Raw genomic sequence first — 16875 nt, forward strand, 5'->3', positions numbered from 1 at the left:
AGATTTTTTTTTAATTCAGAAAAAATCATTGGTAGACTTTTCACACGGCATCGCAGTTGGGAACCTAGAAAGAGCGCGCTTCATCGCACACGAAAGTTGGCTGCGTGCCAGATTTGAACATTCCAAAACGTGTTTTGAAAAAAACGTGAAGTTAAGCATTGTTGAGTCGCTACTCAGCGAAAAACCGCGACGCGACCGCGCTACGCGTCCAAATTTGGCGCGCTTTCCAATTTTAGTTTCTTTACAAGTGCGGAAAAAAGCTGTAGTAGACTATGATGGAATTATGGAGCGTGTAGTAAAGCTTCTTGATTGTGAATGAGTGATTTTATTGTAATAAATGTTATCTTCCCTTCCCAAATATCAAGTTTAATGAACAGAGATTATTTTTTCTTTTTGATGTGTTCTACTGTACAATTCGAGATAAGATAAAAAAGGATTCAGACAGATAAGATTACTTAACGAATTCGTCACGCTTCTTTTTTCTCTCATAGTTTCATGAATCACATATCCCAGGAAGATAGGTGTTCTCAACTTTTTTGCTCTCTATCATACTTGTAATCCGGGCCTTTGCCGCGCTTTCGCGGGCCCTGCCATAACTTCTTTCAGAATCAATGTTTTCGAACCAACTCAATCAGGTATGATAGAGCTCCACGAGTACTACAAAACGGTATTATTTGGAATACTGTATCTTGTCTATGAACAGAGTTACAGAGCAAAAGGAGCAAAAAAAGCAGGCCCGCCCCGGGCCTGCCGGGCCCTGCGAGAACACTTTATGATCTGTAACTTTAAGCCACTTTATGATCTGTAACTTTAAGCCACTTTATTATCTGTAACTTTAAGCCACTTTATGATCTGTAACTTTGTTCATAGATAAGATACAGTATTCAAAATAATACCGTTTTGTAGTACTCGTGGAGCTCTATCATATCTGATTTAGTTGGTTCGAAAATATAGATTCTGAAAGAAATTATGGCAGGGCCCGCGAAGGCCCGGCAAAGGCCCAGATTACAAGTATGCTCTCTATCGTTTTAAGCTATTACCTTACTTTCAGTAATGCTGATCCACCTTATTTCATTTGCATTCTTCTTCGGTTTTGCTTTGTCATCCCAGTCTCCTCCGCATCTCCCTCAATGCACTCACAATGAGACACTGAAAGCGTTGCTGACTTGCAACCCAATGAGATTTGACATTATGAAAATTCGGGAAAAATATTCCAACAGCGGAGCAGCTCCCGAGTTTTATAAAGAAATTGATGCAGCATGTGAGCTGGCGATGGTGAGTTCTTGAAATTGCAGACAGTAGAAAACCATTTTTTTAGGAATGCTATGAGCCCCTAAAATGCCATGAAGCCAGAAGATATCGAGTTGCTTTGGACGAGGCTTGTGATTTCAATATTTGGATGTTCCCGGAAAACAGAGAATGCTTAATGAGTTTCTTCTCTGCTGCTTACAATGCTCCCTCGTTACCAGAGCCACCTTGTCTTCTTCAGTATCCTTTCATGGAAGTAAGTTTTTTCTAATTTCACACATTGTCTGATTTTAAAATTGCAGAACGATACAGCTAGAAGACACACCGCGTATACTGACGGGAAATACTGTTTCATGGATTATGTAAAAAATAACTGCTCCTGGAATTCACATCATTACTTTTCGAAAAGATATGAAAAAATTGTGATTGCCATCTCTATCGACCCAAGAGTCAACGACTGTGGAACCGAGTACCAACAAATGAAGCATATGCGGTGCCACGTCTTATTGGCTGAAAAGGAGAAGAGAATAAAAAATAGAGGCTTTTTCGATAGGCTCTTTGGAGGCTCACAGTCGTTGGCTGTGGAAAAAGCGTGTGAAGATATTCGGGTAGGGGAGAAACCGCTAATTCATTTCAAAAAATAGTTTTTTGCAGGAATGCATTGCTGGAGACGAGTGTTTTTCCTCTAGTGTTATTCCTACGAAAATACAACAACTTTGTGGAAATGCAGGCCAATAAATGTTATTGAGCTCTGATTGAGCGAACTAAATGAATTATATTATTTTCCCTCGTTTTGTTTTTCTTCTATTTCCCTTCTTCAAATACATCCCTGCTCAGGCGTCGCCGGTTACTTCTAGCCAGAGTTTGGTCAGATTACGGCAAAGACATTGTGTTAAGCCGACCAAGATCCGACAAACTATCGGCCAGCTTCCGACCTCTTCACATGCAGTGCCTTCAAATTCCGGCCATTAAATCCGACCATTGTCCGTCCCACTGCTACCAGTGGGCAGTTTCTGACCAAAATCTGACCAAGATTCGTACAAAAGCCAACCCCCCCCCCTCAACTTCCGTCCAGAAGTTGCAAGCTGACAGCCGAGTGAAGTAAAATTTAAAAAGTTTTTTCTAGGATTGTCGGGAGATCATTCTTCTGCCAATGACAAGCTTGTTTCACCCATGTGGGGTTTGTAAAATGCCAAGAACAGAACCGGTGTTCCTGATAATGTTATGGAATCATTAACGATAAGATTCTGATGAATGACAGATAAGAATAAGTTGTAGTCGATAACACTTTTTGGTGGAGTACACCCCAATCGAGACCAAACTGTCTCACTTTGCAGTATTTTTTTTCAAATTCCTGTCTTTTTTTCGTTCTTGATTCTTCAGTTGGTTTGATTCCAATTTTCTAAATTTACAACTATCGTAAATGCTATAATAGAAGCCCTTCCAATACGTCCACTTTGAACTGAAATATATCGGTTCCTATGAAACATATCAAAAATTTGGCAACAAATAAAATATTGGGGATACTAAGATAAATAATTTATCAGTGACAAACTTTTTGATATCATTCAAAGGAACCGAGATACATAATTGTGCTCAAAATGTACGTATACGGTGGGATTCTATTAGAGAAGTTTCATTAAACGAGATTCAGAAATATCATTTTCGCGGAGTGATGCCTCTTTTGATCATTTTCTTTATGCTCCTAATCGCAACAGCATCTGCCGGAGAAATTCTTCCAAACTGTTCCGAAATACAACGACATATTTAATTTAACTTGTTTATTGATCAGGTGTAATAAAACATTAGAGGGCAAGACATGAAAGACTCAGAAAAATGCCCCTTACGAGGCCGATCTGAGTAGGGGAGGGGAAACGGGATAATTTAGATATTTGACACAGGAACCGGTATAAGAAGAGAAAAGAAAAAAGAAAAATAGGAGAGCAAATATATCAATAACGAGTAATACTGGAAGAAATTAAAAATTCAAACTCGGAAGGTAGGAGAAATCGGGTAACTTGGGAAGTGATGGCGTTCCACATGGGAACAATTGAAGAAAAATAGTCAGAGGAGTAGGGCTGAACATTAATTAAGTTCATAGGGCGACGAGGGGAGGAGGAGTATTTGACATGTGCATTTAGGTTAGGAAAGTAGGCGGAGCCATTTAAAAATTTATAGAGAAGAATTAGTTGAGCTTTTAGCCTACGATGTCGAATGGAGAACATATTGAGGATAGAGAGACGATCAGAATAGGAACTGTACTGGATATTACAACGCTGGAAAATACGCTTAGAGAAAAATCTTAAGGGAGATTCTAGTTTTATAGCAAGGCGAGAAGAAGGCGGAGGGGAATAAACTACAGAACAATATTCAAGAATCGGGAGAACATAGCATTTGATCAAGTGAATGTAGAATTGAAATGTAGAATTCAAAAATTCAAATTATATTGCGAAGACTGTTTGTGAGCCACTGTTAACTCAATTGAAAGGATATCAAGCAAGATATAAATAAGAAGAAATTCTCCTGCAGTTTTATCATAGTGTAATCAACATTTGTAGAAGAACAAAGGTCCTTACTTTCTTTTTTTCTAGCCTTAACATTCTCACTTTCAGAAATGTTACAATGAGCTCAGCTGTGAACCACACTCGTCAAAAGTAGTTCATATCGACAATGTGTGTCATGAGTTGATTCATTACTTTCCTGACAAGAACAGATGTCTAATTGATTTTATAAAATCGGTTCGATACCATCGAAATCAAGAAGAACTGGCCTGTCTGAAGATGTATCCCTTTCTTGAGGTACTTTCAAAATAGAAGCAAACCCTGTGTGTGCAAGCTGAGCTCAATTATCCCAGTTCCTGTGAAAGATATCAAAAAGTGGCCAACTGACAAAATGTTATTCATAAAATCAGCAACGTTTTATCTGTAAAGTACTTTTTGATACCTTGCACAGGAACCGAGATAAATTGGCTCAAAGATGAAAGTTCGGGTTGTCTTTCTAATAGTCTGTTTGCGGTGAATGTGGGTCATAATTTTCAAGAAGATCTCGACAAGAGGCGTGAAGCTTACAATGATGGAAATTTCTGTTTTTTGAGTTTTGTGAAAGACAATTGCTACGACATATAGAGTATTTCGCGAACCGATTTGACGAATTCGTGAACACAATTTCTACTTTACCAAAGATTCATGACTGTGAAGACGACTATCATCAATACAAAGCCCTTCGCTGTCATGTTGTAGAAGATGAAACTGATGATAAAATTTAAACTTTGAACGGGTTTAGAATATTTTTTCGGGGTTCCAGAGCCAGAGACGCCTTCAAACTTTGTAAAGAGACTCAGGTGAGTGGTGAATTACAGTGTGGTGCATAATTACCCGGACTCAAGTAACATAAAATCGGATCAAAGCTTTGTACTGATTTTGAGCTTTGATAAAGACGATGTCCTATTTTATCAGTCCGGGTGCTTGTGATCCACCCCGTACGTTGTAGACGGCTGAATTTATATAATTTCAGATTTGTTATGCCGAGCATAGATGCATTTTCGATTCGGTAGACAAAGCGGAACTAAGCCAAAAATGTGAAGAGCTCAGTGAATGGCTTTGATTTTTGCCAAATGTTCCATTTTGAATAAATCCTTCCGCTATTTTTATCCAAGGACTACAAAAACCCCTTTACTCGTTTCTAAACAAAAAAGAACCAGCCAACATCGTTAAACAATTGTCGTTAACTCTCCTCTCGAGTTTTCTCAGCCATCTTAACAAATTAATTTTGATTAATGCTCCCATCTCTTATCTACCTCTCACACATTCAAAAGTGGTCCGTCTTACACAGTTTTGAGTTTGAGCTCATCGTTAGTCATGAATTATTGCACATCTTTGATTTTCATGGGGGTGTCTTCTGTCATCGTTCTTTACGACGGGGAGAGTTATTTCGCTGATGGCTCTAAGATGAATCTAATAGTAAGTAGTTATACTAGATGTTCGCGATTTGGCTTTCTTCTGCCCATACCTAGCCTAACTCTTGGTTATCCATTTAATTAATCACAGAAAAAAACTGTCAATCCTTATCACCAAATTTGTTTTTTTTTCTCAACCATCTATAATTAGTTCATGTTCTTCACACCGAAAGGGAAGTCAAATGTTCTGATAACATTCAAGCACTATCCTTCTTTGAAATGATGCAAAAATCCCATAACATCCTGACCTATACCATAATTGCAACGGGATAGGTCGCGCTTTTCCAGAATTCTCAAGGCCCGGCCCAGCGTATCTCGGTTCAGAATTTTTGTAACTGTGGAAAACCGAGACGAATCGAGCAGGGACCTGAGAATTTCCGACCCGTTCCATCCTGACCCGATCAGACTCAGCCGGCCCCTGTTTTTCAAGTGTGCTCTGGCTCCATTCGTTTCGAAAACTCCGTCCATTATTTAAAAAATAATGGTTTTTTGATTGACAAGACACCACATGTGCAAACGACATTTCGTTCTCCTGGCGATCCTCGAAAAAAAGCGAAATAAATCAAGTGTCGAGGTTCAATGGGTTTTTTCGTTCATTCCAAAGTTTGACGAGTTCTTGATTAGATTCTTTTGTTACCTCTTGGCCAGATTTCGTGGTTCACTTATCCTACCTTCACACTGCTGATAGCATCTTAACATGATTTTTCTCTTTTCTCGAAACCACCGTTTTTCCTCTAATAGCAGTCCGCCTAAGCCGTCAACTTTGTGCTCAATTATCTCGATTCCTGTGAAAGATGTCAAAACTTTTTTAACTGATAAAATGTTTGTTACATTATTTTGAGCAATTTATCAGTTGACAACTTTTTCATACCTTTGACAGGAACCGAGATAAAGAGTTTAAGTTAAAAGTCAGGACGTTTTTCTATTCTAGATTTTACGATAAAACTAATGGAAATTTTCAGCATGTGCGTTCTTCTACATCTTCTACTGGTGCTGTCCATCATTCAATGCTCTGAAGCAGGCAACAAGTCTCAAGAAGTTCTCCATCAATGTCGAGATGAAGAGAAACTGTCGATCTCCCTCTGTGCCCCAATCATTGAAGTCATCAATCAGTACCCAAAGCTCTATACTGACCGTATTCATGACCCAATGTATTATCAAAACTTGGAGAAGCTCTGTCAGGAGGCGAAAGTGAGTGCAGTAATTCTTCTGATATTTTCCAAACCACTAGTTATTTTCAGGGATGTGTGTCTGATTTGAACTGTTCTGAAGCCGATGCCCTACGCAATGATATAGACAAGGTGTGCAGTTATTCACTATTCTTCTACGCTGAAAACCAAAAATGTCTTCAAAAATTCCACCAGAAAGCGTATGTTGCTAACAAAACTGAGGACTCATCTTGTTATGCGAAATTTCCATCCTTCCAGGTATATACTTAAAATTGATAGTTCAAGATTTACTTTTATACTTTCAGAATGAAATGGATAAGAAATATAAGACCTTCATGGAAGGTGAAGAATGTTTTATGAATCATATCGAGGAGAACTGCAACGATACTTCAAGAAAGTTCTTTGTGAAAAGCTACAACTATCTCGTGGAATACATGACCAACAAGCCAGAAATTCGAACTTGCGACCCCTATCACATGTTTTTAGAACAAGAATGCATGGGAATCTTTGCGGAACTGATTGATGTTGCAACCTCCGGTCTCTCGCCGCTTGAGCTGGTTTACAACTGGTTTATGAATGACCGGTTTTGGAGCATTACGGATGTCTGCAAAGATGCTCGGGTGACACATTCACTTTCTGTTTCTAAACTGAATTCAATTCAATTCCAGGATTGTTTCCGCCAAAATGAATGTTCTGGTTTGTTCTCAAACATTTCACTACGAGTCGAGAAAGTCTGCAACGCTATGAAGAAAAACCGTTTGCTCCCTAGTTTATTGGATTCTATTTTTTAACATTTCTCTGAGAAAATCACCAAAAACTGAATTTACCAGAATTTTTTATTGAAAAAAAGAAAATGCCTACAATAACCGAATAGACGAGCCGCACTGGCACGAACTTCAATTAGGTGGGCTTTCATTAGAGAAAATACGGTATTTTGTTTTCTGTTTTGATTTCAATCCGGTATGTTGTTTTCTGATACTTTGATGAATTGTTGGTTAAATGAATGAATGTTCGATATTTATAATACAGTTTTCAATATATACAAATGTCGTAAGGAAATTATTAGAATGGAATTTGTGGAGTCTCTGGAACAGATGGAACTTCTGGAAGTTCTGGAACAACTCCTCCGTTTCCTCCTTGGAGTGTCTTTTCAACTTGAGAAGCAATGTAGAAGATGGTGTCGATTTCCTGGAAAATATAATTAAATTAAATGTAGACAATTCAGTAAACTTACAACTGGGAACTTCTGTTTCAGAGCATCAATGGCTTGGGCCTGTTGCTCGAGTTTTTGATTCTTATTGTTCAGAATGTCGGACAATTGGTCGAATACTGGTTGAAGGTTGTTGAGGACTTTACTAATGGCAGCGAGAAGTTTGGAGACAAGTTCGGCGACGGTTGCCAAGAGTTGCTGAATTTCACATTTATCAAAAAATAGATCAGATTTCTGACTCACCTCAAGAACACCCTCCGGGAGCAGAGCATCGAGTCGGGAGAGGAGTTCACTGATTGGAAGATCTTCTCCAAGAAGATCAGTGATTTTTTGAATAGTTTCTTCAGGAAGATCTCCGAGGATATCAGTCAAAAATGATGGAATTTCAGTGATATTCCCGGGAATAGGTAATCCCAATCCACCTGGATTTCCACCAAGAACACTCAAAAGATTTTGAAGAACATCTTGGTTTCCTCCAAGAAGATCTCCCACAATTCCACCGATTCCTTCTCCATTTCCTCCTCCAATGATTCCTCCTAAACCACCGTCGCTTCCTCCAACAACACCCCCAATTCCTCCGTTTTCTCCTCCTCCGATAATTGATCCGAGATCAGGAAGAGCCGAAGCAAGGGCAAGGGAAGCAATGAGAGCAAAGGCAACTTTGGATGAACACAGACTGAAAAAGCTTTAAATATTTTTAAAAAAACTGATTTTAAAAACCAAATGAATGGAACAGGATGACTTTTCAGTGAATCGACGGTCCATTTTATACCTAGTGTAACAGGAAGATCTTTGTCAGAATCCAATATTTTCAAAACACAAATTTGATTTTTGAGCATTTTATTAACTTTATTCATACTAGAAACTTATTCAAAACAGATGATCTCCGAACACCAGACGGTCACTCTATCATCATTTTGTATCAGTTTCGAATTTACATAAAACAGTTGTCCAACTATCAATAGTAGAATCCTTCCAGATATTGAGTGTATTCTATCTCAAAAATGAGAAATCATTAAGCTAAAAGAACTGAAGTTTTTCTTACAATGAAACAGTGATTCTTCCTTACAGCTCTATTCATCGTATAAAGGGATCTGTGTCGTCTATGAAAATAGATATTTTCAAAACAAAGTGTCCATTTGAATAATCTGAATAAAAATAGTTATTTTAAGGATATAATCCGGTTGATGGTGTCTGAAACAAGAAACAATAACCGTATAAAAAGAACTTCAGATGGTGTGGATCGTATCTTTTCTCGTTTCTATTTTCTACAATCTCATCTGAAAATTCAGTTTTCCGTCATGTGTTCATCCAAAGTTGCCATTGCTCTGATTGCTTCCCTTGCCTTCTCTTCGGCTCTTCCAATTCTTGATGGAATAATCGGAGGAGGTGATAATGGAGGAATTGGAGGAGTTGTTGGTGGAGGAGACGGTGGTTTAGGAGGAATCATTGGAGGAGGGAATGGAGGAGGAATTGGTGGAATTGTTGGTGATCTTCTTGGAGGAGATCAAGATGTCCTCCAAAATCTTTTGAGTGTTCTTGGTGGAAATCCAGGTGGATTGGGATTACCTATTCTCGGAAATATCACTGAAATTCCATCATTTTTGACTGATATCCTCGGAGATCTTCCTGAAGAAACTATTCAAAAAATCACTGATCTTCTTGGAGAAGATCTTCCAATCAGTGAACTCCTCTCCCGACTCGATGCTCTGCTCCCGGAGGGTGTTCTTGAGGTGAGTCAGAAATCTGATCTATTTTTTGGTAAATGTGAAATTCAGCAACTCCTTGCCACAGTCGCCGATCTTGTCTCCAAACTTTTGGCTGCAATTAGTAAAGTCCTCAGTAACCTTCAATCAGTATTCGAGCAATTGTCTACCATTCTGAACAATAAGGATCTAACACTTGAGAAACAAAAGGAAGCCGTTGATGCTCTGAAACAAAAGTTCCCAGTTGTAAGTTCACTAACTCGTCTACATTCGAATGAATCATATTTGTCAGGAAATCGACATCATCTTCTACATTGCTTCTCAAGTTGAAAAGACACTCCAAGGAGGAAGCGGAGGAGTTGTTCCAGAACTTCCAGAAGTTCTATCTGTTCCAGAGACTCCACAAGTTCCAGTCTAAATACATCATTACGACACTTGTATATATTGAACATTTATTCTGTACATACAATAAATTATCGAACATTCCAAAAATTTTTAATTATTGTCAATATGTAGAATACAGGTTGGCTGTTAATTACCCGCAGTAGTTCGACATAACAAAACTCAAAAACAAAACGTTAGAGAAACATGAATCTTGTGGTAACTCTGAAACGTGACCTAAATCGCAACATCCAATTGGAGAGGTGACCATGGAAATCAAGATACCGGGTGCCAGCATGTTCTCCTGATCCAAGCATTTTTAAAAACGTTTGTGGATCTATGATGAGAAAGATTTACGATAAAAACGTAAGCTATGACATCATAACGAACCTTAATATCATCATTGGTGCCTGGTTGATGGCGGAGCAGAAACTGCCAAGAAGCCCCTCTTTCTGTCTATGGATTCTCGAATTTTCGATGTGATAAGCAACAATGGTCGTCCCATCAAATCGAATCTGATACAACCTTTACTGAAAAAAGTTTCCTTCCTTTTTTCAAAAATTTCACTACCTGTCGTATTATTTTGCGAGTTAATTTTTTTCAATCTTTCGATGAAATTTAAATAATTTTTAATCGTATTTTTTTCGCAATTTTCAGATAATATTCAAAAAAGTACTCTATTTTAAGGGATTCCTCCAACTTATAAATTTGTTGAATATCATCGTGATATGTTTCACATATTGACAATAATTAAAGATTTTTGGAATGTTCAATAATTTATTGTATGTACAGAATAAATGTTCAATATATACAAGTGTCGTAATGATGTATTTAGACTGGAACTTGTGGAGTCTCTGGAACAGATGGAACTTCTGGAAGTTCTGGAACAACTCCTCCGCTTCCTCCTTGGAGTGTCTTTTCAACTTGAGAAGCAATGTAGAAGATGGTGTCGATTTCCTGACAAATATGATTCATTCGAATGTAGACGAGTTAGTGAACTTACAACTGGGAACTTTTGTTTCACAGCATCAACGGCTTCCTTTTGTTCTCTCACGTGCTATTATCCTTATTGTTCAGAATGGTCATACTTTGCTCGAATACTGATTGACGGCTACTGAGGACTTTACTACTTGCATCCGAACTTCTAGATACTACATCGGCGACTGTTGGCAAGGAGTCGCTGAATTTCACATTTACCAAAAAATAGATCAGATTTCTGACTCACCTCAAGAACACCCTCCGGGAGCAGAGCATCGAGTCGGGAGAGGAGTTCACTGATTGGATGATCTTCTCCAAGAAGATCAGTAATTTTTTGAATAGTTTCTTCAGGAAGATCTCCGAGGATATGAGACAAAAATGATGGAATTTCAGTGATATTTCCGAGAATAGGTAATCCCAATCCACCTGGATTTCCACCAAGAACACTCAAAAGATTTTGGAGGACATCTTGATCTCCTCCAAGAAGATCACCAACAATTCCACCAATTCCTCCTCCATTCCCTCCTCCAATGATTCCTCCTAAACCACCGTCTCCTCCACCAACAACTCCTCCAATTCCTCCATTATCACCTCCTCCGATTATTCCATCAAGAATTGGAAGAGCCGAAGAGAAGGCAAGGGAAGCAATCAGAGCAATGGCAACTTTGGATGAACACATGACGGAAAACTGAATTTTCAGATGAGATTGTAGAAAATAGAAACGAGAAAAGATACGATCCACACCATCTGAAGTTCTTTTTATACGGTTATTGTTTCTTGTTTCAGACACCATCAACCGGATTATATCCTTAAAATAACTATTTTTATTCAGATTATTCAAATGGACACTTTGTTTTGAAAATATCTATTTTCATAGACGACACAGATCCCTTTATACGATGAATAGAGCTGTAAGGAAGAATCACTGTTTCATTGTAAGAAAAACTTCAGTTCTTTTAGCTTAATGATTTCTCATTTTTGAGATAGAATACACTCAATATCTGGAAGGATTCTACTATTGATAGTTGGACAACTGTTTTATGTAAATTCGAAACTGATACAAAATGATGATAGAGTGACCGTCTGGTGTTCGGAGATCATCTGTTTTGAATAAGTTTCTAGTATGAATAAAGTTAATAAAATGCTCAAAAATCAAATTTGTGTTTTGAAAATATTGGATTCTGACAAAGATCTTCCTGTTACACTAGGTATAAAATGGACCGTCGATTCACTGAAAAGTCATCCTGTTCCATTCATTTGGTTTTTAAAATCAGTTTTTTTTAAATATTTAAAGCTTTTTCAGTCATGTGTTCATCCAAAGTTGCCTTTGCTCTCATTGCTTCCCTTGCCCTTGCTTCGGCTCTTCCTGATCTCGGATCAATTATCGGAGGAGGAGAAAACGGAGGAATTGGGGGTGTTGTTGGAGGAAGCGACGGTGGTTTAGGAGGAATCATTGGAGGAGGAAATGGAGAAGGAATCGGTGGAATTGTGGGAGATCTTCTTGGAGGAAACCAAGATGTTCTTCAAAATCTTTTGAGTGTTCTTGGTGGAAATCCAGGTGGATTGGGATTACCTATTCTCGGGAATATCACTGAAATTCCATCATTTTTGACTGATATCCTCGGAGATCTTCCTGAAGAAACTATTCAAAAAATTACTGATCTTCTTGGAGAAGATCTTCCAATCAGTGAACTCCTCTCCCGACTCGATGCTCTGCTCCCGGAGGGTGTTCTTGACGTGAGTCAGAAATCTGATATGTTTTTTGATAATTTGAAATTCAGCAACTCTTGGCTACAGTCACCGATCTTGTCTCTAAACTTTTGGCTGCAATTAGTAAAGTCCTCAACAACCTTCAATCAGTATTCGACCAGTTGTTTACCATTCTAAACAATAAGGATCTAACACTTGAGAAACAGAAGGAAGCCGTTGATGCTCTGAAACAGAAGTTCCCAGTTGTAAGTTTACTGACTCGTCTACATTCAATTTAATTATATTTCCCAGGAAATCGACACCATCTTCTACATTGCTTCTCAAGTTGAAAAGACACTCCAAGCAGGAAGCGGAGGAGTTGTTCCAGAACTTCCAGAAGTTCCATCTGTTCCAGAGACTCCGCAAGTTGCAGTCTAATAATTTCATTACGACGTTTGTATATATTGAACATTTATTCTGTACATACAATAAATTATCGAACCTTTCAAAAGCCTTCAAATATATTATCAATATGTTCCGATGTATCAACTATTAAAGGTTGAAGGATGCTGAGAAACTTCTGAAGCTGTTTTGCTAGATACCCCGGAATCCAGTTTCATGAGCTGAAACATTTTCCGAATCAAAAAATGCCAAGGCGGATGACTCACCTTGATCGCTTTCTTGCTGATTGCATTACCGTAGAAAACATCTCTGAATGTATCTCGATACTGTGTTGACATCAGAATACAAACGATTGGATGAGATATGGAGTTTATTGATCTTGTCAATGTAGCTCCTTGGTTTGAAATATATGTCATTGAGCTGAATATTATCTGTCAATACGAATCTTCTAGAATTTAGACCTACAGAAAAGCATTGAAAATTTCCGGCCAAATGTTATTCAAAATCCAAAGAACCGAAATAATCCCCGCCCACATTTCGGTGATCATAAAAACGATTGTCATGAAAGTGATAAGAGAAGTTGTATTATTCGTATTTTGATTTTGCTGACTTCTCATGTCTGCTCTCCGATTTTTGATTGCTTTTAGCTCTCGAATGAGAAAAATTGTGAGGACAGGATAAATTGCAGCAGGGAGGAGTTTTAGAGATATTTCGATCATTGCAGAAGTAATTGTCGTCCATAGTAGTATCTTTTGTGGAATCACAAGAACATACTTCTCCAGATCTTCCTTGGGTGGATCAGGACAGCTGTAATATTAAGTGTTGTTAACAGTTCTTAAAATTTCTCAATGGTTGGGGGATATAAGAAAAATCTATATATGCCATAACTCCAAAAAAAATCCGTGAAATCACCTCCCCCTCCCTACTTTAAACTCACTAATTTCCAAGAATATCTTTGATGCGAAATATTCTAGCATTCCACAAGATGACTTTAGTTTCAAGTAGGAAAGAAACTAAAACTACTAGAAAAATGACAAAGAAGGTCATCCTATGCTGAGCCATATTCTGTATTTTATTGCTCATTGGAAATAAAATAGACAACGTTCGGATAACTGCCATGATAATTGCCAATAGAATGGAGACTTTTTTGCAGATACCGAATCCTGAATAAACCATTTGAAGTAAAAAGTTTATAGGCTTCCATGGATCTTCAAAACACCAAAAATCATCATTGAACTCTTGAATTATTGGCATTATTTCGACATGTGAGTTATCCCCTTCTTTGAAAAGGAATGAAAGAATGAAACTGATAACATCGGATATAGCAACTGCGAGCATATAAATGAAAATTGCACTGGAGCGCATTTGCTTTTGAATTAGTATGAGAATATGAAAAAGATTCAAAACAATTGCTGCAATCCAAAAATAGCTGTTAATTATTCTACCGTGGTATGTCACAAAAGTAACCAAATGGAACTCATAATCGATATCTTGAGGATCATACTCGAAATGGCCATAATCAGTGTAAGCGGTCCAGTTGTAAACCATTTTTCGAAGTTTTGCCTTTTTGAAAAAAATATATATCAGGGAAAAAAATTCGAGAATATGATTCAGCCGTAGCTGGTACGACTAGGCAAGCTGTTATTATTTATGAAATAATTCGGGGATCTTAGTTGTTGACAATCTAAAAACTAATTGGTAGTTTCAAAGATAATTGGTTTTTTGAAATCATGATGTTATTTGAAATTTCATTTCAAATTATAGAGATCAAACGAAATTGTTTTTGTTGCAAAAGTTAGAAGTTCAAAAGTTTGAAAAATATCTTTTGCAAGGAGATTGTAGTGCAAAAAACCAAGTAAGATCGGAATTTATCGAAAAAAAAAGGTTGTGTTTGAAAATTTTTTGAAAATGATAGTTGCAAAGATTTTATCTATAAAAAGCGAACCAATGTAGAAGAGGTAGACATAAAATAAAAATATATTTCTGAGGGCCGATCAATATCATATTTGAAAGCGGCACTAAAGTCAGGCGCTCTGTTAACGCTGATCACTGTACACAGTCATTTCAAAACGCATTCTGTCACTCCAAAAAAAGTATGACTGGTTTTTGAGAACTATCAATAGTTAGGACTGTTCTAAATTCAAATTTTCACATTTCATGGAAACTGAACTAGCAACTTTTATTTGGAAATGATAATTTGTCATTTTCTACTTATAAAACCAACAAAATGCCTCAAAGGAGGCGAGACAGCAAAAATTTCGGGCGACAGTTCGGGGGACGAAATCGCGCCGCGCTTATGTAGACCATCGGCCGTCAGGAGCCTTCGCGCCCCCGTAGCTCAGCCGGTAGCGGCGCTGTACCCCTGAGCTGCCTGTCATGAGTTCAACCCCTCATGGGGGTTCTCTATGCAAAATATCACTTTTTTTTTGTCTCTGGCCTCCTTTAAAACTCTACTTGAATAAACATACCAAAAATTTTGATAAGAAATATAAAAACCTCAAAAGCATGCATTCCAACCGTTCAACAAACTTTAAAAATGACCCATAGAAAAGTGTATGGGCTTGGTATTCTGATAGCTCTAGCCTCGATTGCCAACTTTGTTGGAGTTTTTACACCATGTTGGCTTTCCGGAACGACGGAGCGCCTTCAGGAGTGTGCAGGAATTGTTCCATATTATTCTGTGAGTTCTGAAGCACTTTTTCCATGAGTTCTTAAGAAAAATTTCCCACATTTTAAGACTGAAAAAGCTTGGTTAGCAATATCTAGCTGGTTGATGTTCATCACAGTCGCATTCACTTTGACAGCTATTTTTGCCTATTTTATCGTACAGTAAGTTTTCATTTTTTGTTTGTTTCAAGATGCGGAATCAAAAAAAAATTTCAGAGCTCGAGTATTACATTCTGGATTTTGCTGTGGTTGTCGAAAATGGTTCATTCTAATTTCTATAATTGCTCTTCTAATTTCAATTATGACCGCTGCTGCTGTAATTTTACTTGCAATCAACTTTAAAAAATACGACGATAGTGGTTTAGAAATTACTGTAAGTATTTGATCTTTGCCTTTGACCTAAAACTTTTAAATTCTTTAAGCTTGGATACTCGGCATGGATTTCTGTGGCTTCTGGTGCCATTTTTCTTGGAGTTTGCTGTCTTTCCGGATATATTGCACATCGGGAGTGCTAGTGATTTTTTGAACTCAAAATTCGTCATCATCAATAAAGTTTCCATGTTTCCTTATCAGTTTCAGAGTACACAAATGATTCATTAAATTGCGAAAAAAATTATCAAAGAAGGTGAGCATTCCGAAGTTCCGAGACATGGTTGACCTCTTTGTCCTTGAAATGTTCAAAATGTTTCTTTGGAATATCCACCAAAAAATCTCTGATTGCGATTTCTTTAGCTCCTTTCCATTGTTCAGTTATAACGATATCGGTCATTTCGAAGACCTTCAAACAATCACGATGATGAGAATGCTGGAAAGTGATTCTTCGAAGTTCCTTGGGATCAACAAAAGGTAGAACATGCATCACTTGGTTTTGGTTGATCATTGTCATTGCGAAATCTTCGATAAGTAGAGGGTGACGTCTATCATTTAAAATTTTCTGAATGTTAAACAAAAAACGAGCTTCATTCTCTTCCATTGACTTGCAAATCTGACCACTCAAATCATCATCATTATAAGTGAATCCGATATGAAAACTCTCCAAGCTCGTCGTCTGACTCATCAAAATATGCTTCAAATCTTCAAAGAAAACATTCAAAAACTCCGCATTTTTCACAAGTTTTTCTCCTTTCTCCACAAATTTAGCAAAAGAAGTGATAAGGCATCCATTCGATTGTTTTTCATAAAGAAATCGTAGCCATCTCGTGTTCTTCGCATTAGTGTAGATATCCAAAAGCACTTCGTTTTCTCTCAAATCGATATCGAGTCTTCTCAAAAGATAGTTCGGTTTGAAATCTTCAATAATGTTGCGAAATTTGTGGCAAACTTTTCGAAGGGATTGACTGAAGGTTATTGGTTTTTTGGTTATGACAGAGTTTGAGTTTTTTGTTATCTTACATTTCCGTCAACTCACAATTCTTAACAACCTGTTGAAGGACTTTGTCGGGCATTTGAACCAGAGCCATTTTCAGAATA

At 37.6% G+C, this 16875-nt stretch overlaps 10 protein-coding genes across 10 annotated transcripts; 5 read left to right on the forward strand and 5 right to left on the reverse strand.

Moving 5' to 3' along the window:
- Window positions 1–1053: 1053 nt before the first annotated feature.
- On the forward strand, window positions 1054–4851 carry CBG04693 (the record flags this gene model as incomplete). The annotated part of the gene is made up of 5 exons (XM_002637841.1): window positions 1054–1275; window positions 1319–1504; window positions 1551–1856; window positions 3861–4046; window positions 4762–4851. The coding sequence occupies 5 exons, from the start codon at window positions 1054–1056 to the stop codon at window positions 4849–4851; spliced, it is 990 nt and encodes a 329-aa protein (XP_002637887.1).
- Window positions 4852–6166: 1315 nt separating this feature from the next.
- Window positions 6167–7119, forward strand: CBG04694 (the record flags this gene model as incomplete). The annotated part of the gene is made up of 4 exons (XM_045238148.1): window positions 6167–6394; window positions 6445–6630; window positions 6678–6955; window positions 7041–7119. 4 exons carry the CDS (start codon window positions 6167–6169, stop codon window positions 7117–7119), a joined length of 771 nt encoding a protein of 256 aa, XP_045092736.1.
- A 315-nt stretch (window positions 7120–7434) lies between these two features.
- Window positions 7435–8439, reverse strand: CBG04695 (the record flags this gene model as incomplete). The annotated part of the gene is made up of 4 exons (XM_045238149.1): window positions 7435–7560; window positions 7607–7780; window positions 7826–8258; window positions 8303–8439. 4 exons carry the CDS (start codon window positions 8437–8439, stop codon window positions 7435–7437), a joined length of 870 nt encoding a protein of 289 aa, XP_045092737.1.
- Window positions 8440–8870: 431 nt separating this feature from the next.
- CBG27229 lies at window positions 8871–9032 on the reverse strand (the record flags this gene model as incomplete). The annotated part of the gene is made up of 1 exon (XM_045238150.1): window positions 8871–9032. The coding sequence occupies one exon, from the start codon at window positions 9030–9032 to the stop codon at window positions 8871–8873; it is 162 nt and encodes a 53-aa protein (XP_045098338.1).
- Window positions 8884–9706, forward strand: CBG04696 (the record flags this gene model as incomplete). The annotated part of the gene is made up of 3 exons (XM_002637844.1): window positions 8884–9315; window positions 9361–9534; window positions 9581–9706. 3 exons carry the CDS (start codon window positions 8884–8886, stop codon window positions 9704–9706), a joined length of 732 nt encoding a protein of 243 aa, XP_002637890.1.
- Window positions 9707–10500: 794 nt separating this feature from the next.
- On the reverse strand, window positions 10501–11326 carry CBG04697 (the record flags this gene model as incomplete). The annotated part of the gene is made up of 2 exons (XM_002637845.1): window positions 10501–10626; window positions 10895–11326. 2 exons carry the CDS (start codon window positions 11324–11326, stop codon window positions 10501–10503), a joined length of 558 nt encoding a protein of 185 aa, XP_002637891.1.
- A 626-nt stretch (window positions 11327–11952) lies between these two features.
- CBG04698 lies at window positions 11953–12774 on the forward strand (the record flags this gene model as incomplete). The annotated part of the gene is made up of 3 exons (XM_002637846.1): window positions 11953–12384; window positions 12429–12602; window positions 12649–12774. 3 exons carry the CDS (start codon window positions 11953–11955, stop codon window positions 12772–12774), a joined length of 732 nt encoding a protein of 243 aa, XP_002637892.1.
- A 107-nt stretch (window positions 12775–12881) lies between these two features.
- CBG04699 lies at window positions 12882–14286 on the reverse strand (the record flags this gene model as incomplete). Its single annotated transcript, XM_045238151.1, has 4 exons — window positions 12882–12959; window positions 13005–13158; window positions 13204–13545; window positions 13676–14286. 4 exons carry the CDS (start codon window positions 14284–14286, stop codon window positions 12882–12884), a joined length of 1185 nt encoding a protein of 394 aa, XP_045092738.1.
- A 988-nt stretch (window positions 14287–15274) lies between these two features.
- Window positions 15275–15920, forward strand: CBG04700 (the record flags this gene model as incomplete). The annotated part of the gene is made up of 4 exons (XM_002637848.1): window positions 15275–15418; window positions 15476–15567; window positions 15622–15778; window positions 15828–15920. The coding sequence occupies 4 exons, from the start codon at window positions 15275–15277 to the stop codon at window positions 15918–15920; spliced, it is 486 nt and encodes a 161-aa protein (XP_002637894.1).
- Window positions 15921–16021: 101 nt separating this feature from the next.
- Window positions 16022–16865, reverse strand: CBG04701 (the record flags this gene model as incomplete). The annotated part of the gene is made up of 2 exons (XM_002637849.1): window positions 16022–16742; window positions 16798–16865. The coding sequence occupies 2 exons, from the start codon at window positions 16863–16865 to the stop codon at window positions 16022–16024; spliced, it is 789 nt and encodes a 262-aa protein (XP_002637895.1).
- Window positions 16866–16875: the final 10 nt, after the last annotated feature.

This window comes from Caenorhabditis briggsae (assembly GCF_000004555.2).
Source record: "Caenorhabditis briggsae complete genome, chrV, whole genome shotgun sequence".
Classification (NCBI taxonomy): Eukaryota; Metazoa; Nematoda; class Chromadorea; order Rhabditida; family Rhabditidae; genus Caenorhabditis; species Caenorhabditis briggsae.